This window comes from Argiope bruennichi, chromosome 7 (genome assembly GCF_947563725.1).
Source record: "Argiope bruennichi chromosome 7, qqArgBrue1.1, whole genome shotgun sequence".
Classification (NCBI taxonomy): domain Eukaryota; kingdom Metazoa; phylum Arthropoda; class Arachnida; order Araneae; family Araneidae; genus Argiope; species Argiope bruennichi.
Genome location: NC_079157.1, coordinates 87,712,095 through 87,739,530, shown reverse-complemented (window position 1 = coordinate 87,739,530; position 27,436 = coordinate 87,712,095). Strand labels below are relative to the sequence as shown.

Here is a 27,436-nt window from a genome sequence, read left to right as displayed (position 1 = left end):
AAAAGGGGAGAGGAATGAATTAATATGTAGAAAATGCAAAGTCGGTGTTGCTCGGTAGGCCAGCCTCAAAACGCATATTGTGATAAGTTATGTCAACCTACGTAACTTCATTCAATGATTAGTGGATTTCGTGGGAAGCATACTTTCCATAGCCTCAGAAAGGGTTAAATTTCTTAGAGATTGGAATTTGAAGTTTAGAGAAGAATCTAAGAATAGCAACAATTATTATCAGTAAAATTTATTCTCTGTAATTGTTTTCTCCCCCTTGTTAATATTTTAATTTTTGTTGTTACTTATGACTCTTGCTATAGACAAGCCCGCTGACACGAAGTCAGCGACTTAAGCCAAATTTAAGTAGTAGTTTCTGAGGGCAAAGGCCCCTGAGCACCCGAAGGGAGAAGTCCGACTTCTAGCTCATATGAAGAAAACACTCACTTGCACAACCCCTTTTTAGAGGGGTGGGGACTCTTTCACACACTTCACAGATAGAACACAGGGTAATGAACAACCATGCCAGAACCAGGACTCGAACACTCGGACGCCCAGATCACGGGGAAGACGTGCTACCCATTGGCCAAGACACCGGCGCTTTTCCTGTTATTGATAGAAATAAAAATGCACCCTTTTAATTTTGAATTTTAAGAAGCTCTTACATAGGATTGTACTTATTCACAATAGGGAAAATAAATAAATGCAATTAGATTACAATTGAGAACATTTCAGTGGTTACTGTGTCAATTTACTGGTTAAATGAATGAGTGTAATTTAAAACTCAATATGATTGAATCTTATTTCCATTGATTAAGATCTTAATAATCACTATTCAGAAATAGATCAGAGCTGAATTACTGTTTGCAGTCGAAATAACTGTTTGAAAAAAATTTCTCTTTTAATTGAGATTTAACCCAAAATGGGGACAGATTTCCCCTGAAAATCATCTTGGCATATTGACGTCATATAGTAAATTGGGCTAAGATTCTGACTGGTGCTATTTGGGAAATCGAAGGTTTCATCGTATCGATAGTCTTATCTTTGAAATATAGGCAATTATTTTGAATTATTCTGAGTTGACATTTGATAGTACAATCGAATAGGACAGGGAAATTGTCTATTGAGTAATTAAAACAACTTCCGGATATGCTTGGCGAGGTGAGTAATTTTCTAATGCTTTCACAATGTACAACGCATTCATAGAAAGTAAAAGAAATCTTTTATAGAAAAATATACCAAATAAAAGAATTAAAATTTGCTACAATTTTAAAAAAAAGAAAAGAAAAACTTCAATAATAAATGAATAAGACTGAGACCATAAATGAACATTTTCTCTTGAAAATAAGAAATTTGGCAACAAAAAAGATTTTTCCAAAAGTATTCGTCAAATACTACACTAAGAATTTGAATTACGTAAGCCTAAAAAATCATTGCAAAAAAGTGTTCGAACATTCTTTATATTCTTGAAGTTATGTTGTAAAGGCATCAACAAAAGAGGAATAAAAAATATTGCCTTCATTTCTCTTCGTCCGAATCTTTTTTCTACTCTCGAACGACGATCAGTGGCGGGAAAAGTTTCCGTCAGATGATAGATCTCTTCCGGAAATTCCAGGAAAGTGGCAATTTTTAGCCAGAAAACCTCCCCAGGGATCGTGAACACTATAATGCAACATTCACAAGGAAGTTCCTCATTTCCGGTAGATGGCGTTAGCAGCGGGTGGATCAGGATGACGTCGACTTTTCTTCCACGAAAAAAGATATGGTGGTCAGTTCTTATTTCTTTTTCGTTTAAAGAATGAGTTCTAAAATGGACAGTGGTCAAGGGGCTATATAAATGTTAATATAGTTTTAAAGCAATTGTTGAAAGTGAATTCTTTTTATATTTGTGTTTATATAAAGGAGTACTAATTAAATTAAATGGTTTTCCATGTATAGTTTATTTTCTATTTAAAAATAAACAATTATAAATTTTTAATGTTTTTAATGTTTTTAAAAAATGTAAAGTAGTTTTTAAAAGTTAAACATTCGAGCTTCCTTGAAAAAGAATTTCTTTTTTCAACCAGGGGGAGTAATCTACCCTGAAACCTTTTCGCATACTCTCGAATAAACTTGCCATGAAAAAGAACACCTTGCAAAGCACTGGCGTACAATAGTTACAAAATATTATCTTTTGGGGCGAATTTAACATTTTTATTAAATCTATCCTTATTATCTGATCCTTTGCGAGATGTTTGACGATTAAAGCCTGCCATACGTTAGTAGTACCTAAAACACGAATTTGTGTTTTAGATATGTTTTTCTTTTTTTCAACAGAATAATTAAAAATTGACATAAAACTGCAGTTGTAGTCACAAATTCCCATACCAAATTTGATATATTTAAGTCATTGCTTTGTTTAAGTTTTCGCGCTTATTTATTTCCAGTATTACAGACCGACAAACAATCCATCCGTAATTGCATTTGGCTCAAAATTTGCCAGGTGTTTTCACTATACAGGTTAAATCTGTGTACTGAATTTTATCAATCTAACTTTTAAGTTGAAGTTCCAAAGCCCCAGTGCCATCTTATACCTCATTACCAGTGTGCACCAAAACCCCAGCTCCATCTTATACCTCAGTACCAGTGTGCACCAAAACCCCAGCTCCATCTTATACCTCAGTACCAGTGTGCACCAAAACCCCAGCTCCATCTTATACCTCAGTACCAGTGTGCACCAAAACCCCAGTGCCATCTTATACCTCAGTACCAGTGTGCACCAAAACCCCAGTGCCATCTTATACCTCAGTACCAGTGTGCACCAAAACCCCAGTGCCATCTTATACCTCAGTACCAGTGTGCACCAAAACCCCAGTGCCATCTTATACCTCAGTACCAGTGTGCACCAAAACCCCAGCTCCATCTTATACCTCAGTACCAGTGTGCACCAAAACCCCAGTGCCATCTTATACCTCAGTACCAGTGTGCACCAAAACCCCAGTGCCATCTTATACCTCAGTACCAGTGTGCACCAAAATCCCAGTGCCATCTTATACCTCAGTACCAGTGTGCACCAAAACCCCAGTGCCATCTTATACCTCAGTACCAGTGTGCACCAAAACCCCAGTGCCATCTTATACCTCAGTACCAGTGTGCACCAAAACCCCAGTGCCATCTAATACCTCATTACCAGTCTGCACCAAAAGCCCTTTGCCATCTTATATCTCAGTACCAGTGTGCACCAAAACCCCAGTGCCCTCTTATACCTCGGTACCAGTGTGCATCAAAACCCCAGCTCCATCTCATACCTCAGTACCAGTGTGCACCAAAACCCCAATGCCCTCTTATACCTCAGTACCAGTGTGCACCAAAACCCCAGCTCCATCTCATACCTCAGTACCAGTCTGCACCAAAACCCCAATGCCTTCTCATACCTCTTTACCAGTGTGCACCAAAACCCCAGCTCCATCTTATACCTCAGTACCAGTGTGCATCAAAACCCCAATGCCATCTTATACCTCAGTACCAGTGTGCATCAAAACCCCAGTGCCATCTTATACCTCAGTACCAGTGTGCACCAAAACAGAACAAAACCCCAGTGCCATCTCATACCTCAGTACCAGTGTGCACCAAAACCCCAGTGCCCTCTTATACCTCAGTACCAGTCTGCACCAAAACCCCAGTGCCATCTAATACCTCAGTACCAGTCTGCACCAAAAGCCCTTTGCCATCTTATACCTCAGTACCAGTGTGCACCAAAATCGCAGTGCCATCTTATACCTCAGTAATGTGCACCTAAACCTCAGTGCCAGAAGATATTTATATGGAAATGGCAAAACTTGTAGGATAATAAGGACACTAGCCATTCTGCCTATAAAGTCATCAAAACAATAAAATTGCAACCATTCTCCTGAACTCGTGACGAAATCCTGTCTGCCCTTCTTTTCTTCCCCGGTTCCACTTATTAAAGGATGACTTTTGCTCCATCCGGCCGGAGAAGGCCGTTTGGAGAAGCCGGCGATCTCACCCACTTTGCGACATCCTGTCCTTTAACCCTTTCATGGAACCTCAGAAAACCTTCAACTTCATAAGAAAGTTTTTGATACAAGAGAATCCTTAATAATACACCATCAAAAAATTCATAAACATGATTAAATTCCTGATTGATCATTGATAATTATTCCAATTCGATTCACCCTATGAATTTTGTCGTGCAATATTTTAATACCCCCTCCCCTCGTTTTTTCATGGTATATTATTAAACCTTCTCTAATCTCTCTCTTTTTTTAAGTCGGCCACAACAAATCTTGTAGATATTGCTTCTTTCAGTGAAGGCGGGTGGTCGGCTCTACACAAGAAGAAGTTAATGTTTAATAATTGTTTTAATTTTTCACTCATACTTTATGTTACCATATTCATTCATCCAGTTTTCTTGGACTCCAGATAATTTCATTTTAGTTTTTCTTCATTTTTTTTGTTATGTTGTAAGTACTCTTATTTTTGTCATTTGTATGCTTCTTTCCAATTCACTGTAGTAAAACATTTAGTCCACCTACATCTGTACCAAACCGGAAAAGGGCCATATGCGTTCTAGAAACGGAAGAATGGTGTTAAGTGTAACTACATGCCAAATTTATGATTTGCCTTGAATGCATTCTCAACAATTAATTGATTATGTATACCGCACAAAACGTTTTATAAATAATAAGACAGTCCACAAAAAATTATCAAATTAAAAAGCTGCAATTCCAAAATTTTAAGTTTTTTTTTTCAGACTCCAAATAATAAAAATACGAAGCTTAATCCTTTTCGTTCCTTTGTTAAATTTTAGCTTACAGAGATAAAATTCGAATTACAATCGACAAGCCACTTTAGGAAACATCGCTCAAATATTTCCTGAAGCCCTCTTACTAATCCTCTACTGTTTGTGATTGGATTTAAAACTTCCTCCCTCGCGAAAGTTTCTGTTTGAGAAAAATATTTCGTCGCGAGATTATCCCTTTTAAAAGGCCCTAAGCCCCGGCGCCTTTAGAACAATAATCCTACGGTCTTTTTCATCTCCGTCCCATAATCCCTGGAATGACATTTTTCAGATTTTAATATGAGAAGGAAATAAAAGTTTTAAAAGCGGGAAAGTCGCCTCTGTGAATTGGAGCAGTAAAAGCTGATCCAAGGCGCATGCGCTTGAACCAGACTGTTTTTCGAATGGAATCATATATAAATATCGGGTCAACTAACAAACAAATTAATATTAGTCATAGGGTCAATGATTGGTGTAAAGGTAAAGAAGAAATTTAAATGGTATTTATTGATTGAATAATAGTTATTAAAAGAAAACTATAAAAAGAGAAATTTTGCTTGCTATCATTAGTCATATAAACTACCAAATAAACCATATAGGTCGTGGGATTATACAAACAGACAAATTTGGCAGATAATTGACTTTTAGGTCAAGCACATATAAGTAAAATTACTGATTCAAAATGTAATAGTCCAAATTAAAAACTAATTACATTGGACCTGGGTCAAGGTGATTCGTAATTATATTAGCATTGCTGTCAAGCTAGCAAAGAAATTGGTATTAATTAAGTGATATTTTATTATTAGAAAGCTAAAGAGGCAAAAAAAAATTTATTGGTCATGGAGTTCCAAATTTTGCAGGTAGTTATTTTTTGGATCAAGAATGGAGTCCTACAAATTTTTTTGCCAACTACCCAACAAACTGTAATAGTCATGGGATCCATAATTTTTGTGAAGATAACGAAGGAATTTAAGCGATATTTATTGATTGAATAATAGTTATTAAAAGAAAGCTTAAGAAGAGAAATTCTGTTATAAGTCATATAAAATACCAGAAACTTTATTAGTCATGGAATTATACAAACAGCCAAATTAGGCTTATAATTGACTTTTGGTTCGAACACATATAAGTAAAATAGAGTCGTCCAAATTAAAAAATATTTATATTGATCATGGGGTTAATAATTGCGTCCAAGCTAACAAAGAAACTGATATTAATTAAATAATATTTTATGATTAGAAAGCTAAAGAGTAGAAAATCTTTTTTATTTGTCATGAGGTCAATTTTGAGGTCATGAGGTCAACTTCCAAATTTGTCACGTAGCCAGTTTTTGGATCAAGAAAGGAGTCACATTGAAATAAACTACCAAATTAACCATATAAACCATGGGGGTCAAATATCTGTTATAAAGCTAACGAAGAAAAGTAAAAAGATACTTATTTTTAAGTGATAATTTATTACTGGAAACCAAAAAAAGAGAAATCCTGCTTATTGGTTATTGGTCATACAAAATATCAAATTTGGCATGTAATTACTTTTTCAGTCAAGTCAAATATACATAAAGAAAAATTATTGTTTAATTTACTAATTTAAAATTAAGATAAGAGATTTAAGTTTCTTTTAATAAAATAGTCTTTTCGCACTTAACAAGGATTGATTTTATCGGATAAAGGTTTTACCAATGGTAGTTAACTATGAATCATAATAGCAATTCACCGCCTTTTGATTTTTCTTTACTGTCATAATCTCTAATTATAAAACACTAGCCGCCTTTGGCGACCAGCCGGTTCGCCAATCTTAATGCTCGTTAAAATTTTAATAATTAAATATTTTATGTAATTCCTACTTTAATAGCTTCTTCATCAAATATTTTAAAGCTTAGAATTTTGATAGTCATGTAATTCACTCATAATAATATAAAGTCCTTCAGCCAGAACATAATATGTATCTCTCTAATTTTCTGTTAGTTCCGGTAGAAATTAAGCTTAAAATTAAAATGGAAATGACTAAACTGCAATTAATATAACAATATTTTTTACTGAAACAAAACATTTTTTTTAATAATATGATTACTGATAATAGAGTCACTGAGCGTTTAAACTTTATGGGCACTAAGGAATATCTTTCTTAAGTTATGTAATATCTCAAGAATTTGACAACAAAATTTTCTCAGATTCATCATGAACAGATCGATTCATTAACAATGTTTAATTTTAAATGCATCAAACTTTAAGAAAATAAAATGAATCGTTTAAAATAATCGGTCGAAAACAGGTTTAAAAAACTATTTAAAAAACGATGTACTTAAAACTATAAGCGTATACAAAAAAAATTAATAACTAACATAAATACAATTTAATTACAAAAGCATGCAACTAACCTAAAAATAATTTAAATCATCCGTTGATAACGGTTGTCATAGCAACAATCAGAATGCGCATGCGTGAATTTTCTTCTCCAGCTCCGGTAACGCAAATGCGTGAATTTTTCTACGCCAGTTGGGGTAACGCTATGCAGATTATACATTTTTAATTTCCTTTATTCTGTGTTATTTTAATTCAAAAGTACTTCAGAATGAATCTGAAACATGGATTAATTAACAATGTTTAATTTTAAATGCATAAAACATTAAGAAAATAAACAGAATTGTTTGAAATAATCCGCCGAAAAATGTTAACCCTAGCCTCATTACTGTTGGGAGAAAAAAAAATTGAAGCCTTACTCATTTGGCGGTGGAGAAAATGGAAGATTGTTTTGGCGGGAAAGTTAGTTTTTAATTAATAATTAAAATTCTAATTAAAATTTCAAAAAAGGGACCCCCAGGTGCACATTGCCGACCTCTAAGGTATACATGTACCAAATTTGATAGCTGTATGTCAAATGACCTGGCCTGTAGAGCGCCAACACACACACACATTGAGCTTTATTATAAGTATAGATATTTCACATTAAAGTATCACGAATGATGTTAATATTAGAAAATTGAAACCAGATCATCATGTGACACCTTTCTCGGATATGTGAAGAAAACCATATTAAGAAGATATATAATTTCTGCTAATAATAAAACAGAATGTGTGTCTTTGTGCTATACAGCAGAGACCAATCCATCTACAATTTCCGAAATTGGCCCATATGTACTTTGGAGAATGGGCATGTGAACTTAAGAGTGATTCTTTTGAAATATTAAATAATTAAAAATGAATTAAAAAATTTGTAAAGTTTTCATAAAAAATGTTGAAATTATTATACCACATAATTAAATTTCACACTACTCAATTTAAAAAAATATATATCTTTATAGATATCAATTTTTTTGTATTTGAAATATTTCTGAATTTTGGCAAATTTTCTAAAAAAACATTTTTGTGCATAATTTTTAATTATATATTTCTTTGTTGGAATGGCAATTGAACCGTTTTCATTTATATCTTCTTTTGTATTCACTGAGCATATATAGAGATTGAAGGCAAGGTACGGGAGATGCGGTAAACCTTTGAAGATCACGGTAGCTCGCGAACGTGAGTGGTTTCTCCCTATGAGTATGCTTGCATTATTGGAAGCATTTCTTTCTATCAATTAGGTTTGGTTATATTAACGTCCCGTTTGAAGCAACACTAGGGCTATTTTGGGACGGACCTCGAAATTTTGAACCGCGGTCAGATGACGAGGATGACACCTGAGCTGGCACCCCCCTCTCCACACCACACCAGCGGTATTTCTATCAATTAGATCCTAAATTAAAAACATGTCTATAATTTTGGCTACAAAACCGCATATAAAATTTTATTTATTTTTTGAGCTATTGTGTTCACATACATATGAAATTTAGCATTATAAGATGGATGGGCGTTCAACCCTATGATAGTAGTAATATGGAGTAACAGAGATTTACGTTTATGAGCAGCCGCATTAAAATACATTCATACAAAAGACTTCCTTTCGTCCAAATTTTGATAGAAATCCACGAATTTGGTATTACATCGCTTTAGATCAATGTACTTAATGAGTTATTGCATTCACAAACAGAGAGACATAATCCAAACCATTAGGAGGGGTCTTCCCAAAATTTTCTCGCAAACTCTCTAATAAAGGACTGTTGTTGTTTCTTATGGCACTTGTCATATACAAGCCCACTGACTTTAGAAGCCAGTGACTTTTTGCCAAGGTTTAGCGTCTTTTGTTTTTTTAGTATCGCCATCTAGGGCCAAGAGTACGATATAGCTACACATATGTCAAAACTCCTGTTACGGGGTGGACTTCATTCATTCATTTCATTCACAGATCGAAATTTAGACCTGAATAAGAGAACGATCACCCCTGATCCAGTACCCCCAACGGTATTACTCTCGACATGGAGGTCTTTGTAGCCACAACAGATTTATACGCGAGCCAGCCACCACACATACGGAGAGTCATCGGCCGGAGGGGTTAGAACTCGCAACCCAAAGGACACGAATCCAACGCCCCTACCAACCATGCTATACCGGCCCTAATAAGGGTCTTATCCTAGTAAAAGGCTTGTATGGAACTGGAGTAAAATAGATACAAAACATTAGCCTTTGGCATGAATTTAGCATTTTTTTAGAATATAACATCTTATCCTTGGCGATTAATCCCTGGAATGTATTTGATAGTATCCGAAAATCAAATTCGTATTTTAGAGGCATTTAACCAAATCGATAGAAATTAAAATTTGATATAAAAAAAACACCTTTTTATCACAAACTTCAATTCTAAACTTAAGTCGTGGCGTTTTTCAGTTGTCAGGTTTACATATTTCTGAACGTACAAGTCAATAGATGGTCAACCTCTAATTGGATTTGGCTGAGAAATGGACAGATATTTATTCAATAGATGTTAAATATGTCTACCGAATTTTATCTATCTGGATGTCATCCTTTTATAGTTATCATGTTAACTTATATTCGAAAAGACGTACAGACAGAATTCATCTGGACAGATTTCGTTTAAAATTTGATAGAAACTTATAAATTTGATGTAAAAACATATACTCAAAGTTGATACACATACTCAAAGCGTTTTTGAATCACCTTTGTCACAGGCAGACAGAGAGATAGATGACCGTTTTCAATTTTTTTTTTTTTTTTTTTTTTTTTTTTTTTTTAAACTTAGGGAGGTTTAAAACGTGGAGATACTTGGAAATCTCATATTCGACTTTTTCGTCGATTATTATATTTCTATACACTACGTATACGAGAAACTAAAACACGTGTTTTATAAGCTCAGACTGGTCTGAAATGTGAACTCTTTAAACTCTTGAGATTGAATTTTTCGTTTTAATTTTCGTATATTTTATATACTGAAAGTAAATTAGGTATTCACTGATTAATTGATATTTTTAGAAATATAATTACTAACACAAACGCTGAATATTTGATTTTATAGCCAAAAAATATTTTCGCTGTATATTCATAATAACCTAAGTAAAGTGATAATTCCATTTATTACTGCGCCCATCTTAAGTCATTTCTTTACTTAAAGAATGCGTTTTCGCTATAAAATAAAAATCAGCGAGCTGCCCTGGCTGGAGTTCCATTTTTGAGAAGATTAATGGCGAATTTTAATTAGGAAGATCCTAACGGAAAATTCATGAGTGCCCCATCTGGAAGGAATTAAGACACATTATAAGTTCCATAATTGCTTGCGATCTGATGCTTTGTTAGATGGATCAACTACTTTTTGACTCCTGAACTCATTTTGTCCCCTAAATTGACGTTCAACTATCGCGACGAGATGGCGTGTCAGATATTTTTGAAGATTAATGATTAGTTTGGCGAAGGATTACTTTATTTTCCTATCACTTAGAAGCAGTGTCATCTAAGAGTACCGATTATGCTTCTTTTATGGATAATGATTCATTATTTTAGGAATTTCATATAGTTATCCATCCGCTTTAAATAATGAATTTTACTTATGATGGCAATATTCAAAGTAAAGTAACTATGCATATACATATAAAGTATGAGGAAGTTCATTAAAAAATATTTAAGATATTGTTTTCATTACTTTAATCGCATGTGACGTTCACCGTATTCTATATGTAAGAACTTACTTTTTACTTTTTAATTAGTGTAAAGAAAATATAGTAATTGTCAAAAAATTTGAATTCGAGATTTTAATGAATCTGCAACTGAGTTATAAAAATACATTTTTGGACAATTCCCGTCTGTTTCTATATGATAAAGGTAACTCGGAAAGGATTCGAGCTAGACGGTTGAAATTTGGCTCATAGTCTTTACATCAAATTTGAATATTTCTATCAATTTTAAGTAAAATCTATTCTGTGGAAATCCGTCTGTCCAGCTGTTCAAATATAAGTTAGCACGATAACTGCAAAACGAAAACAACTAGATGGATAAAATTAGGCACACACACTTAAAATGCATAGTGTAGTCAGCCATCTGACTATCCGACCCGCCACGAAGGCACACGGATTTAAAACATAAAACTGATTGACTGGACTGCCGCAACAGCAACACTGGCTGGAACTGTGGTTGTGTCCTAAGTGCCATCACCGGCCATGGTACAACCCTCCCCGAAGGAAGTACGTCACGTCATTGATGGGAGAAGTCAGATCCCCCACCTATTTGTGTACCCTTCAGGGTGACGAGATCCAACCACCATGCCGGAAGCCTCTCATCCTCATTTCGAGGTGCCCCCCGGGGGTTAAATGCATAAGTGTATTAAAGTTTGAACTAAATCCAATGAGGGGTTGACCGTCTGTTGGTCTGTAATTTCAGAAACCTGTAAATGCGATCGATGTAACTCATCGATGCAATCATTTAAATATATCATATATGGTATGTGATTTTGTGACTACAAGTGCAGTTCTGTCTTAAATTTTTTTATTTCAATCGGTTTTGGCGAAAAGCCTCTAAAACAGAAATTTGATTCGGACACTATTATCCGCATGCCAGGGATTAGTCTCCAAATAACTCGCTAAAGATAGATTCAGTAAAAATGCTAAATGCACGATGTAAGTTAATATTTTGTAACTATTGCACGCCAATGCCCTGTAAAGCATTCTCTTATATGACAAGTTTATTAGCGAGTATGCGAGAAGGTTTAAAGAGACTACTACCACTTTTTTTTAAGTTTTAATACTCTGTGGTGAAGAGCTTATAAGTCAGATAACAGCTACGAAACACGGGCACTTGCTTTTGTCTTGTGGTATTGTTACTGAGCTGCGAACCACAATAGCCCAGGTTCTATCCTCGCCCATAACAATCAGCCACATTGGTGACCTCGGACGATGAACCTTCAACCTACGTACAGCTGTTGTGGCGTCATCTACTCGCAGCAACCAAAGTCGTCAGACTCACTTGACGCAGCAACACAAAGCCAACAGGCTCACTTCGCGCAACAGCAACCACTCACCCACACACGCTCGCCATAACGCTTGGCGCTACTCAAATGGGTACAGGCGCATTAACCTGAACAGTTGATACATCACCACTCAACAGCCATATCGCTCGTCTCACCTTCGACTCACTGGAGGGAGAGTACTGTGGTGAAAAGCTTATAAGTCAGATAACAGCTACGAAACACGGGCAATTACTTTTGTCTTGTTACTGGGCTGCGAACCACAGGGTCCCAGGTTCTATCTTCGCTCATAACAATCCTCTACAAACTCAAATCTAGAAAAGCATTTTATTTATATATTATCTTTTGATCTCTTGTCAAGTCAATGAAGAAGTAAAACTTCTCATAAAGATGCACGCACAATAATGAAAATCTTTGAACTTACCTGAGGAATATTTGATTAATAATCAATGCAATGAACAGCAGGAGGTCTCTTCCCAAAATTTTCTCGCCTAATCTCTAATGAAAGTGATATCCCAGAGAACGTCACGCATGGCATTGGCGTACAATAGTTACGAAATATTAACCTTTGGGGTGAATTTAGCATTTTTACCTAATCTATAGTGCAATCCTTGGCAATTTATTCATATATCAATCGATGGCATGCAGTTAGTCGTATCTGAAAATCAAATTTGTATTTTAGAATAGTTTTTTTAAACAAATGAAAAAAAATTTGAAAAGGGTTAAAATTGTAGGCACAAAACTCCATACTAAATAAATATTTGAGCTATCACGCTTACATGTTTCTGAAGGCGCAGACGACAGACGGTCAACCAACCCTTCGTTGGATTTGACTCAAAATTTGAAAGGTGTATGGAATATAAATGTTAATTCTATGTTTCGAATTTTATCTCTTTAGTTCTCTTAGTTTTGTAGCTGTCATGTTAAATCAAACAGTCAGACAAACACACTTCCTCAATTTTGTACAAAATTTGATAGAAATTCACAAAGTTTGTATGAAAACCGTACATCAAATTTCATCCGTTGAGATCAAAATGTTTTTGAGTTATCTTTCTCAGACAGACTTTATTCAAAAATTTGTTTTTCGCACCCAGGGGTGTCTGAATCGAGGATATTCGTTAAAATCTCAAGCGAATTCTTGCGGTGATTACTATACTTTCTCTATATTAGGTAGACGAAAAAATAAAAAAATATATTATTTCCGGATGGTTTCTATTTTAACACACATTCCTAATTAGTGCAGAAATAAAACTTGTGAGTGAAGCCTTGTTTCTTAACCTTGTGTAATACCGAAAAGAATCTTTCAATTTGCCAGGAAAAGAATGAATTAACTAAAGGGACTACTTCATCCGAAATTTTCTCAGAAATTTCCTAATAAATGTGTAAGCGCGCTCCTCCCCCCATCCACCAATTAAAAGTCTGCACTTTGGGCAAAGTCGTGAACAACAAGAGTAGTTAAAGTTGTAGTTTCAGAAACTCTCCGTACGTATGCTGTATTTCTTAGTATAGTAAATATAACGGTATTTGTGATGGCGAACTATAATTACGAGACACCCTATTAGAAATGTTAGCCGATCCAGGGGGGGAGGGATAATTGTTAGCCATAAATTAATCAATAAGTACCAAGAAGATGAATACCAATTTGGAACTCACTTTTTCAGCGAATCAAAACAAAATAAAAAATGCCACGCAAGTACTATTGCAGTAGTAAGATGAAATGAAAAATTTCATTTATTTGTCATTGAGTTTTTAAGTAATGAAGATCAAAAGAGAAGACTGACAGACGGACAAGCCTTTAACAGAGCTGGACAAAACTTTGTAAGAATGCATATTTTAGATGCCACAGAGAAAAGTTTATTTATCTAGATCTTTAAGCTTTGTAAAGAATTTTTTTTTGCTGGTTTGGACAATCGGGAAGACATACTTCTTCTGAACGAATTTTGTTAAAAATGTGATAAAAATCTACTGTTTGGTACAAAATCCATATTGTAAAGCTCTTCTGCCTATCTCAGGTTTACATATATAATTCCTAAAACTCAGATTTTAGGTGACCAAAAAAAGGAAAAATTCAGCAAAATCTATTGCTCAAATTTTTGAACATTAGAATAATTTCTCTTTGTGTACCCTAAATAGATAAATGAAAGTGTTTTGTCCATGCTTATTTTAACCCTTTAAAGGGCCATTTTTTTCTAGTCATATTATGTTAAAATATTTTTAGGCTTGATATTAGAATAAGAAAAGGGATTCATTTAGCTTATTAAATAAATTTAATTTGATTCATTAATTAATTTGGTTAAATAATAATTAAGTATCAAATCAAGACACATCATTTTGTGTAAAATAAAGAACTAGAGCATTTAAGTTTCTGTCTTTCTAAAAAAAATTGTCAGAACTTATGCCAACCTACATAAATTCATACAAAGATTGACCAATTTGGTGGGAAGCATACTTCCTATGGCCCTAGAAAAGGTTAAACTATAAAGAAGAGGGCGAATAATTATTCTCAAAAAATTGAAAACGATAATCGAATTATAATACTGAATGAATATAAAATCAAAAACATTTTCAGCAGTTCTTTCTTTAGAAAAAGTAAGAACGTAAATACACAAGTAGTAATACAATAGTAAATACACAAGTAGATATATATATATATATATTCATACTCACAGACATGTCTTGTTATATATAAAATTAAATATCTTGTCAACAGTTCCAGTAGCATGTGTGGAGACACTTTCGAAAAATCATTTTCGAGCCCATTAAATTTTTATACCAGAACACATTCTTTTTATTTTTCATCAATCTTCTGATTCTGTTGTAATATATTTTTGAAATATAAAATGTTGAAATGGGGAAAGTCAGATACTCTTTTCAAATAATAAGCCGCATTTAGTAGTCATTTTAACACACTTTATCATCAAAAACCAACTGCCAATTCAGTACCTATTAATAACTACTATTTCAAAGCTATTGTTGTTCAGAATCTAGTGTTCACAAAATTAATAGCCCCATTTCAGACGCATATAAAGGCTGTAAAATGAGAAAGTTGTCCGAATTCATATATATCTCATTTTCAGGTCTAGTCGGTGAAATTTTAATACTTCATCCAAAAATGTTACAGAAACTGTATGTAGTTTTGGCTGCATGCGTATGCTTTCACATGTCTTATGGACAAAATTATTTCTACGGTAATGCCAATCCGTTTTCTTTTGGTTTTTCAGGTAAGGTAGTTTATTTTTATGATGTAGGAAATTTGAAAGTTTACAAAAAGTGCGATTCATGTTCAAAAATGGTCCATTATCAAAGAATGCAATGGATAGAACCTACCAATTACAAGCGTTATAAGGAATAAACATTATCTGTCGAACTATTACAAATTTGAAATGTATCTAAATTATGACTTGCGAAATATTAAATTACGTTTAAAAATAAATCAAATTATGCTTGCGAAATATTACTTTTTAAAAATAGTCAGCTTTACTATATGTGTATTATGCACAAAAGATAAGTATGTGTTTCTTAAGCAAAAATAAATATAATTTAGAATGCTATTTTTGTGCTTTTAATATCCTTAAAAATTTTAACATATCATTATGTACTTTAAATTGAGCTATATGATATTTATATTTTTTATTTCTATACATTTATAACAATTATTTTTAGAATTATAATGCAGGATCTATCTCCACATTGTGTTTTAGAAAATTGTTACACACAGAATTCTTTGTTCCATTATACTTAAAGTAACAGAATATATCAGATAATTAATTCTTGAAAAAAAATACTTAATTGAATGAGCTTTTAGACTTTTTGTTAGATTTTAATTAAGTAATACTAAATCGAAATTTCAGCGTTTTTCATTAGTATGTTTGGGATATACCATTACGAATAGATTAAAAATTCAAATTTAATTTTTCAAAGTCGTGAACAACAAGAGTAGTTAAAGTTGTAGTTTCAGAAACTCTCCATACGCATGCTGTATTTCTTAGTATAGTAAATATAACGTATTTGTGATAACGAACTATGATTACGAGGCATCCTATTAGAAGGAAATCTTTGGCGATCAAAAGGGCCAGCAATTAATCTATAAGCACCAGGAAATTGAATACAAATTTGGACGCCACTTTTTCAGTGAGTTAAAACAAAAAAATGCCACAGAACTACTATTGCAGTAGTAAGATCAAATGAGAAATTTCATTTATTTGTCATTGAGTTTTTAAGTAATCAAGAACAAAAGTGAAGACTGACAGACGGACAACCATTTGGCAGAGCTGGAAAAAACTTTGTAAGAATGCGTATTTTAGAAGCTGCTACATAGAAAATTTTATTTATCTAGATCTTAAAGTTTTGTAAAGAATTTTTTTGCTGGTTTTTGCACAGTTGGAAGGACATATTTCTTCTGAACGAATTTTGTTAAAAATGTGATAAAAAAATCTACTGTTTGGTACAAAATCCATATTCTAAAGCTCTTCTGCCTATCTCAGGTTTACATATATAATTCCTAAAACTCAGATTTTAGGTAGCCAAAAAAAGGAAAAATTCAGCAAAATCTGTTGCACAAATTTCTTTTTGTGTACCCTAAACAGATAAATGAAAGTGTTTTGTCCATGCTTATTTTAACCCTTTAAAGGGCCATTTTTTTCTAGTCATATTATGTTAAAATAATTTTAGGCTTGATATTAGAATAAGAAAAGGGATTCATTTAGCTTATTAAATAAATGTAATTTGATTCATTAATTAATTTCGTTAAATAATAATTAAGTATCAAATCAAGACACATCATTTTGTGTAAAATAAAGAACTAGAGCATCTAAGTTTCTGTCTTTCTAAAAAAAATTGTCAGAACTTATGCCAACCTACATAAATTCATACAAAGATTGATACATTTGGTGGGAAGCATACTTCCCACGGCCCTAGAAAGGGTTAAACTATAAAGAAAAGGGCGAATAATTATTCTCAAAAAATTGAAAACGATAATCGAATTATAATACTGAATGAATATAAAATCAAAAACATTTTCAGCAGTTCCTTCTCTAGACACAGTAAGGACGATATCCTTGTCTAGACATAGTAAATACACAAGTAGATATATATATATATATTCATACATATATGTCTTGTTATATATAAAATTAATTATCTTGTCAACAGTTCCAGTAGCATATGTGGAGACATTTTCGAAAAATCATTTTCGAGCCCATTAAATTTTCATACACATTCTTTTTATTTTTCATGAATCTTCTGATTCTGTTGTAATATATTTTTGAAATATAAAATGTTGAAATGGGGAAAGTCAGATACTCTTTTCAAATAATGAGCCGCATTTAGTAGTCATTTTAACACATTTTATTATCAAAAACCAACTGCCAATTCAGTACCTATTAATAACTACTATTTCAAAGCTATTATTGCTCAGAATCTAGTGTTCACAAAATTAATAGCTCCACTTCAGACGCATATAAAGGCTGTAAAATGGGAAATGTGTCCCAATTCATATATATCACATTTTTAGGTCTAGTCAGTGAAATTTTAATACTTCATCCAAAAATGTTACAGGAACTGTATGTAGTTTTGGCTGCATGCGTATGCTTTCACATGTCTTATGGACAAAATTATTTCTACGGTAATGCCAATCCGTTTTCTTTTGGTTTTTCAGGTAAGGTAGTTTATTTTTATGATGTAGGAAATTTGAAAGTTTACAAAAAGTGCGATTCATGTTCAAAAATGGTGCATTATCAAAGAATGCAATGGATAGAACCTACCAATTAGAAGCGTTATAAGGGATAAACATTATCTGCCGAACTATTTCAAATTTGAAATGTATCTAAATTATGACTTGCGAAATATTAAATTAGGTTTAAAAATAAATCAAATTATGCTTTCGAAATATTACTTTTTAAAAATAGTCAGCTTTACTATATGTGTATTATGCACAAAAGATAAATATGTGTTTCTTAAGCAAAATTAAATCTAATTTAACATGCAATTTTTTATGCTTTTAATATCCTTAAAAATTTTAACATATCATTATGTTCTTAAAATCGAGCTATATGAGATTTATATTTTTTTATTTCTATACATTTATAACAATTATTTTTAACATGATACTGCCGGATCTATCATCAAACTGTGTTTTAGAAAATTGTTAAACACAGAAATTTTTGTTCTATTATACCTAAATAAACAGAATCTATCAGATAATTACTTCTTGAGAAAAAAAAATACTTAATTGAATGAGCTTTTAGACTTTTCGTTAGATTTTAATTAAGTAATACTAAATCGAAATTTCAGCGTTTTTCATTATACTATTACGAAAAAATTCTAAAATCAAATTTAATTTTTCATTAATACCAACATATTCCATGAATTGACTTATGTAATTTTAATAAATTCTTCAAAATTCATTTTAAATACAATTAATTCATTTTAAGAATGATATATACTTCTGCTACAAAAATCGAACAAGTTTCATTGTTTCATAAAATATTTCACTCACGCGGTTTGCCAACGCTATTTATATATAAAGAAATTTTAACATAATTTATATAAAAACTATCTAAAATGCATAAAATTATTTCTTATAGCCACATTTAAGTTTATACGTCCATATAAATTACCTTGAAATCCCCATGCAGATTGTCTTTAAAATTTATGATTTGGAATTTTAAAAATTCATAATCCCAAATTTTCGATACCATCTGTAAGGTGAAATTCTTTTAACCTTTTAATCCATTTCAGGAAGGTGGTATATTAATTTGTTTTATTTAAATAATTATTTCCTTCTTATTCCAGTGTGCATGAGAAATTTTGCAATTGATTTTAAACTAAGTTCAAGATAAGCTGAAGCCAATGAAGAATTTGTACAGAACCAACAGATAAAAAAGCGAACTAATATTGAATTGTCATCCAGTTTTGAACTATATAGAAAATTTCAAGTCTCCTCTAGCTCATCAGGGAGTTAGTTTAAAACAGAATGCAAAACTTATACCAAACAGACGAAGAGGTAAACAAGAAAGTGACTTAATAAAACTGCTTTCTGTGGATAATAATTGCAAATCAAACATATTACTTTCTCTTTAATATGATACTCTTCCAAGAATAGCCATCTCTGATTAAATAGTATGATGTGAAAATTGCTATGCACTTAATGGAATGCCTGATTAAGTCAAGTAAGATGAAGAAAATACACACGATGCAAAATTAAAATATAATGAATAGATAGTTCGGAACAGAATTTGAATTTTTGTTTACTTTCTTTAAAGAAAATTGTACCGTCGTCCTGGCATAGGGGTAGCGCGTCTTCCTTGTGACCTGCGCGTCCTGGGCTCGAGTCCCGGCTCTGGTATGGTTGTTCTTCAATTGTTCTATCTGTGAGACGTCTGAATGTGCCCCCCTGTGAAAAGGGGTTGTGCAAGCGAATGTGATGTGTGAGTAACTAAGACATATTCTTGGCCCTAGTTGGCGGTGTTAAATCTAGACCTGCTTCCTTGGCAAGTGCCATTATAAACAACAACAAAGAAAATTGTTTTTACGATAAATTATAAAGGTCGATTTATTCAACTGTTAGTATAAAAATAAATCTAAAATTATTATCAGTTATTCCCTTTTACTTAAAATGTACATGATTGGAAATTCGTAAATTTCACTCAATAAAAAATATATATATTTCTAAATTTACTTCTAACCTAATCAAATTACCATAATGACTGACAACTTTTTTGTTAGTCTTCTCAGTATGTACAAACTATTTAATTTCATTTTTTAAAAAGATTTATAATTTTTAACTTTCCCGTAAATATCGTTTGGAGAAAGTTTAGCAATCCTCAAAAAATTCGAACCCAAGATTCTGACGAATCTCCTTGTTTTAGATTTTATTGAGCTCGAAAAACACATTTTTAGAAAGATGTCTCTTTCTATGTCTTTTTTTGTGACAGAGATAACTCATAAATACTTTGAGCTAGACAGTTGCAATTTGGTATACGTTCTTTACACTAAATTTACAGATTTCTATCAAATTTTGAGTAAAATCTATTCAGAGGAATTTCGTCTGTACGGCTTTTAGATTAAAAATTAATGCAATAATTACAAGGCGAAGAGAGCTAGATAGATAAAATTCGGTACACAAATTTAGCATTTACCTATAGCGAAGATACCTGTCAAATTTAAAGCCAAAATCAACAACGGATTGATTGTCTGTCGGTATTTATGTTCAGAAACATGTAAAGGCGATGATTCAAAAACGTAGTGACTTAAATATATCAAATTTTTTATGGAATTTTGTGACTAAAATGCAGTGTTGTTTCGAATTTTGGTTTCAGTGGGTTGAGAAAAACGTTTCTAAAGCGCAAATTTGATTTTTGGGTACTATTAATGGATGCCAGGGAATAATTGCCAAATAACTCGCCAAGAATGGCGCGATAAATTCAGTAAAGATGTTAAATTCAAGCCAAAAAATATATTTCGTAACTATTGTACGCCAATACCATGTAAGGCGTTCTCTGTCATGATAATTTTATTTCTGAGTATACAAAAAAAAAAAAAAAAAAATGGCAGACCATTTCCGTTGTTTTAAGTCAGCGAGAAGAACGGATGTTTCTTCTTCTTCTTCTTCGATCCAGTAATAAAGCTCTATTTTTGGCAGCCAATTCCACAATGAATAAATTTATGGTTTTAATGACAATTCTACTGGACTCTAGAACACTGAGATAGGTTCTGTAACAGTTAACCCAAGATTTAAGTAAAATAATCACAATTAGCTCTTACTGCTCTTCGTTCAACTTGTAATATGAATTATTTTTAATGCCTAAATAACAATATTTCATCTTTTTCAGACGCTTCTACTTCTTCAGGACCATTGAACAATGAAAATAGTTTTCAAATTCGCACTGAACCGGTTGCTTCCTTTTCTCAAGCACAATTTCCATCATTTGGGCCTTCCTCCCTTATTGATCCCACCTATCAAATCGCTCCTATCGCAAATCCATTGCCTGTCGAAAAATTCGTTTCTGAATTAAATTCAGCAGTTTATTCCTCGGACACATTACCAGACATTTTTGATCTTACAGACCTGTCGCCAGGAAATTTCAGCAGATTGCTGTATGACTACGTATACGAAAATGCTGGTAAAGTTGTCCACAGCAATCCTGATCATGTAGCCAGTATAACAACAACGCCAATAAATGAAAGAATAATCACATATACTTCGCCAATACTAGTGGACATTTTTTCCAATACTGTCGCCAAGTATCTTTTCGACAAAGGTGCCCTCAATACATCTAATGCTTCCTCTCTCGCCAGGGAATATGCCAAATTTTTGAAAGAAAGTGCTGACCGCAACTTGAAGAAAGGAACTCCTGAGTCTAAAGTATTGACTTTATCAGATGGATTTATTGATTTCATGAATTCAGTTGGTCATTTCAGTAACAATGCGATTGAAGAGCAAGCAAGGTATTTTGCCACTGAAGTGATTAGATCTGCAAATAAATCTTAATTTTTATGTATAATATATATTAATTTATATATCTATTAGAATAAATGTGTTCCTTTTCACTTAATCACTTTGTCACCTTAGGTACTGTTTGCTTTTTTATTATTACAAATTCTCTCAATACATGGTTTCTAAAATTGCAATGTTATGCAAATTTTAAGACTTTTTTTTCCACAGATGTTTTTCCTTTATATTCTTTTGTTATAAACTAAATGAAAGAGAAAACTATTTTATATTTGTAATTGAAATCTTAAGAAAAATTGCTTTTGGAACGTGGAACAAAATTGGAACTTTTAATTATTTGTAGAACATTATTGGTGCATATATAATAATGGTTTCTTTCAACAATATTAATAGAAATTTTGAAAGAATATTAACACAAATTTCGAAATTTCGATTCTATTAAAAATAGTAGAATCGAAATCTCAAACCATTTTTTTAAATGAAACATTAATATATTTTACACCAAAAAGCATTAAAAATAAAAAATTGTTTGTTGCATATTTAAAATAATCATTACAGTCAGTTTCCCAACATACAACCAATGCCAGTTTCACCAAATTTGATTTTTCAAGACTGCATTTGCCAATTTTCAAATGTTATTAACCAATAAGAAATTAGATTTGATTTTCCTTTAGTTATCTTTGTTCCTTTTTATTTATTATAAATAACACAGCTAGATAAATATTATCAATATGGTCATCAAAAGGCACTCAGTAATTATTAGATTTAGCTAGCAAAATTATGTAATTATTGAATCCTTTCTAAACTTTTTTTGAAAAATAGAAATCAAATTTGTTTCATATTTTAAAAGCATTTGAAGACAAATGTTGATGAAATAAAATGAATAAATTTTTTTGCATAGTATCATTTTAATTGACATAAATTTCAAAATGCATAAATTTCTATTTGAGCAGGAAAATGTTAAAAAAAACCAATACTATCTGTTACTTCAAAATCCAAATCTAGAAAATAAATGGATGTACTTCTATTCACTCCTGAAGATGATAAATGAGATTAAGAAATAGAAAAAAACACTCTTATTTTCTGATAGAAATTAATTGTAGATTTGTAGATGCGTAAAACTTTCATGTGAACAAAGCAAGAGTATTACTTTACTTCTTTCCAATTAATTGCTGCTTAATTCATCATATCATTTCATTTCACTAACTATGAATATTGTAAAATTGCGTGGAATCGATTATCGAAAATAATTCCTTTTTAAAGAAAAATTTGTTGTTCTTTAAACAAATGCCCATAACGAAAAAAAATCTCCAATAAACATTATGATACTAATAACATTTTTCTGACAATCTCTACTAATAATAAAAAATAAAAAAACTTTTTGTCTGTTTATTTGACACTCTACAAGTGAAGCTATTTGAACAAAACAACCTATTTGATTCAGAGATCGGAAATGTGTGACTTTGTATGATTTCTACTTTCTCGTATATGTAGACTAGATAAAGTACGGTTATAGTTCAAAAATGCTTTGATCCAATTGGATGAAATTTGGTATACACGCATTTCACCAGAAATTTAGATTTCTATCAAATTTTGAGTAAAATATGTTCAGATTAAGTCTGTCCGTCCGACTGTTTGAATATAAGTTAACACGATAACGAAAACGAATCACGAATGAAACGAAGAGAACTAGATAGATGAAATTCGGTACACAGATTTAACTTCTATAGTGCTGACGTCTTTCAAATTTTGAGCCAAATCCAACAACAGATTGACTGTCTGTCGATCTGTACATTAAAAAAAAGCAAACGGGTTAATTCAAAAACGAAGTGACTTAAATATAGCAAATTTGGTCTCGGATTTCGTGACTACAAGCGCAGTTTTGCGTCAAATTTTCGTTTCAATTGGTTGATCAATTTCAAAACACATCTCAATTTTTAGATACTATTAACACATTCCAGAGATTAATCTCTAAATAACTTGCCAAGAATAACACGACAAATTCAATAAAAATGCTAAATTCACATCAAAAGTTAATTTTTCGTAACTATTGTTCACCAATGCCATGTAAGGCGTGTAAATTTATTAGAGAGCATGAGAGCAAATCTTGGAGTGACCGCTCAAGTTGGTTTAAATTATTATTAAAAAAATATTTTCATCTAAATTTCAAAAAAAAAAATGATCAGAATAAAAGTTTTTAATAATTAGAAATTTGTTAAGAGTTTTCCGTTTTTTTCGAAATAGTTTCTGGCAATGTTGCTACAAAAATTGCTTTTGTCGCAATCATTTCAATTTAGAAAATAGTTTTTATAATCTTTCCAATTTCACTGCAATAAAATTTTTAGTAGATTTTTCTGAATTCTTAAGTATATTTTTACGGTTAATTTTCAGAGTTGGTTTTTATTGTTTCAATTAAAATGCAAACCCTTTTCAACATTTCATCAAATATTTTAAACGTATGATATTCGTTGTTGAAAACAATGAAAGAAGGATCCTGTCTATAATCTGTGCATTTTCCATGAGGATAAAAAAGGGAAATTAGAGTACTACGGAAGAAAAAAATCACATACAAAATGAAAATTTCAAAATTTTCCGGGAATATTATTGGTGAGTCAATACACAAATCTACATACAGACATAAGTAATAATAAGGAAATGCAAATAATTGTTGCGTTGTTATTTTGCATTACAACAAAATATTAAAAATGTTGTGGATTTTTAATTTAACTCTTTCTAGGGCCGTGGGCAGTGTGCTTTCCACCAAATTTATCAATCATTGTATGAAATTATGTAGGCTGGCATAAGTTCTGACACATTTTTTTAGTAAGTCAGAAACTTAGATCCTTCAGTTCTTTATCTCAGACAAAATGATGTGTCTTGATTTGTTACTTAATTATTAGTTAACCAAATTAATTAATTAATCAAATTAAATTTATCTAATAAGCTAAATGAATCCCTTTTCTTATTCTAATTTCAAGCCTAAAAATATTTTAACATAATATGACTAGAAAAAAATGGCCCTTTAAAGGGTTAAATACAGAATTATTTACTTGGATGTAATTTTAAGAGTAATGTCAATTAAATAAAATTTTTGTCTATTTAAATAACAGACTTCAAATCATAAATTATGGTGAAATGAATCACATTATTTTCTGAATTCTAAATACAGAAATTTCTGAGCGTCTTTCGAAAAGAACTTTAATAAAACAAACTTTAATCACTTAAATAAAATGTTTTGTTTATTTAAATAATAGAATTCGAATTATAAATCATGATAAAATGAATCATGTTATCATCTGAATTCTGAATGAAGAAATTTATGCGAGTCTTTTGAAAAGTACTTTAATAAAACAAACTTTAATCACTTTAATTAAATAAAATGTTTTGTTTATTTAAATAATAAAACTCGAATTACAAATTATGATAAAATGAATCATGTTATCTCTTGAATTTTGAATGAAGAAATTTGTGCTAGTCTTTTGAAAAGAACTTTAATAAAACAAACTTTAATCACTTTAATTAAATAAAATGTTTTGTTTATTGAAATAATAGGACTCGAATTATAAATCATGATAAAATGAATCATGTTATCATCTGAATTCTGAATGAAGAAATTTGTTTGAGTCTTTTGAAAAGCACTTTAATAAAACAAACAATAATCTATTTCTCCTAAATCATTATTTCCGAGACCATCATGAACCAAACAGATCATTACGAAATAGTAAATTGCCACTTATATGACTAACATCAATGCATTGTGAATTTTATTTCCAACAGGTGCTCTTATGCTCTCCTCGTGTTAATAAAATGGATTTTGCAAGAATGATAAATCTCGGAGTAGTTTTCGTTATCCGTTTCAAAATTTTATTCTGATTTCATCTATATTTGCACTGGATAGTATTCCTAAGACCTGAGTGGAGAAAATTTTGCTTTTTTCCACTTTGCAAATTCAAGAAAATTAAACCTAATTATTCCGTATAAAACTCTTCAAAACCAATGAAAATAGTCTCCCTGAAACATTCTTGTATGCCATCTAAGAAAGATGTTTCCCTTTTCCTCTCATCTTCCCGGAATGAAATTATGAACTTTGGATAAGGCCACGAATGCCTTGCAATGCAATGCCTTCCTCTCATCTTCCCGGAATGAAGTTATGAGCTTTGGATAAGGCCACGAATGCCTTGCAATGCAATGCTTCCCCTCATCTTCCAGGAATGAAATTATGAGCTTTAGATAAGGCCACGAATGCCTTGCATAGCGTTGGCGAACAATAGTTATGAAATGTTGATATTCGACGTGAATCTAGCATTTTTACTGAATCGATTATGTTATATTTGGTGATTTCTTTTGGTGATTCATCGCTGACATTTAGCAATAGGTCATGAAAATAGAATTACTTTCTTACGCGCCTCCCAGTGAAATTAGGATTTGATATATAACTATATTTATAGTCACAAAATTATATATCAAATTGCATATATTTAAGGGGTTGCATTTTTGAGTTAACGCTTAGTTTAGTCTAGTTATATTAACGTCCCGTTGTAAAGCAACACTAGGGCTATTTTGGGACGGACCTCGTCCTTTCGAACCGTGATCAAATGACGCGGACGACACCTGAGCTGGAGGAGGTTTGGCTTTGACGGATTTAACGTGCAATAGACCCCTTATACGACAGTTCTTCGACGGAATCGGGTCTCGAACCTGAAACCTTACGCCTCAAGAGCCGAGACCTTACCACCAGGCCGCCGCGGTTTTGAGTTAGCGTATTTGCATGCTTGTGAAAATATAGACTGGTTGATGTTCAACCCCTGGATTTCGTTCCAAATTTGACAAGTATCTACACTTCAGATGTTAAATCTTTGTATCATGTTTTACCCATATATTTCTCTCTACTTTGTAGTTATTCATGTAAACATATATTCGAACAGCTGAACAGATTTCCTCAGGATGGATACCACTTAAAATTGACAGAAATCGATCTGGTGTAAAAATCATATGCCAAATTTCAATAGTCTGGTGGAGAGTATTTTCGAGTTATAGAGAGACAGACATAGCAAATATATGTTATTCAAATTCAAGGAGGTCTAAAACTTAGAGATTCATCAAAATTCCGAAGTCGAATTTTTCGACGATTACAATACTTTATTATACAAAAAAGTAAAAATGGGTTTTTTAAAGCATTATTTCGAAAAACTCTACTCTAATCATAAGTTAAAAATTGTGAAATCCAAGATCTTCTAAGATATGCAGTGTCTTAGAAGATTCTGTGAAAGCTGTAGCTAAAAAACAAATGCATGAACTTACACGACACTATTTTAAAATATATACTGAAGAATGTTTCAAGGAAGGGAGTCAAAGTCTTATAGAGCAACACCTTAAAAAATTCTTTGAATGGAAAGAAAATTTAAAGCCTTAGTCTGCTTTGTATTGGAATATTCAGATATTAGAACAAACATATATTAATTCTCAAAAAGTGTTTATCAATCTCAGGTAGGTTTAAAACATGAAATACTTAAAAAAAAAGAGTATTTTTTTAAGATTATAATTTTTTTGTATGTATCGTATATGTTTTTTTTGGGGGGGGTATATTAACGTCCCGTTTTAAGCAACACTAGCGTTATTTTGGGACGGACCTCGTCATTTTGAACCGCGGTCAGATGACGAGGACGACACCTGAGCTGGTACCCCCCTCTCAACACCAGCGGGAAGACGTTTGGTCATGACGGATTTAACGTGCAACAGACCCCCTTACATGACGGTTCTTCGGTAGCATCGGGTCTCGAACCTGAAACCCTCCTGTTCCGAAGCCGAGACCTTGCCACCAGGCCACCGCGGCCTCTGTATAGCATATGATAAAATAAAAAGGAAATGTG

General features: G+C 32.2%; 2 protein-coding genes and 1 long non-coding RNA gene across 5 annotated transcripts in view; 2 read left to right on the top strand and 1 right to left on the bottom strand.

The window, feature by feature from the left end:
* Nucleotides 1-15,291, bottom strand: part of LOC129976594 (uncharacterized) — a 38,355-nt gene extending 23,064 nt beyond the window's left edge. Inside the window, exons 1-3 of one of the 2 annotated variants that reach the window (XR_008785157.1) lie at nt 14,783-15,291; nt 12,540-12,773; nt 436-594 (exon numbers count right to left, since the gene is read on the bottom strand). This is a non-coding gene — a long non-coding RNA (uncharacterized LOC129976594). The remainder of the gene's footprint in view (nt 1-435; nt 595-12,539; nt 12,774-14,782) is intronic. The other variant, XR_008785156.1, reaches the window with a different exon arrangement.
* LOC129976590 (uncharacterized) overlaps nt 1-27,436 on the top strand; it is a 466,684-nt gene that overhangs the window by 317,646 nt on the left and 121,602 nt on the right. The window lies entirely within an intron of this gene.
* LOC129976589 (uncharacterized) lies at nt 17,593-22,282 on the top strand. Of its 2 annotated transcripts, none has more exons than XM_056090230.1 (2): nt 17,593-17,738; nt 20,947-22,282. In XM_056090230.1, exons 1-2 carry the CDS (start codon nt 17,663-17,665, stop codon nt 21,603-21,605), a joined length of 735 nt encoding a protein of 244 aa, XP_055946205.1. In that variant the 5' UTR covers nt 17,593-17,662; the 3' UTR covers nt 21,606-22,282. The 2 variants fall into 2 exon arrangements, with proteins under 2 accessions (XP_055946205.1, XP_055946203.1); XM_056090228.1 differs by having other exon boundaries at nt 17,593-17,771; nt 20,947-21,868.

What these genes read in the sequence shown, in the direction of transcription:
- LOC129976589 (XM_056090228.1), top strand. Translation starts at nt 17,663, where the DNA reads ATGTTACAGGAACTGTATGTAGTTTTGGCTGCATGCGTATGCTTTCAC. An exon ending in GTTTTCTTTTGGTTTTTCAG is followed by an intron (nt 17,772 to 20,946) that starts GTAAGGTAGTTT and finishes CATCTTTTTCAG; the next exon opens with ACGCTTCTACTTCTTCAGGA.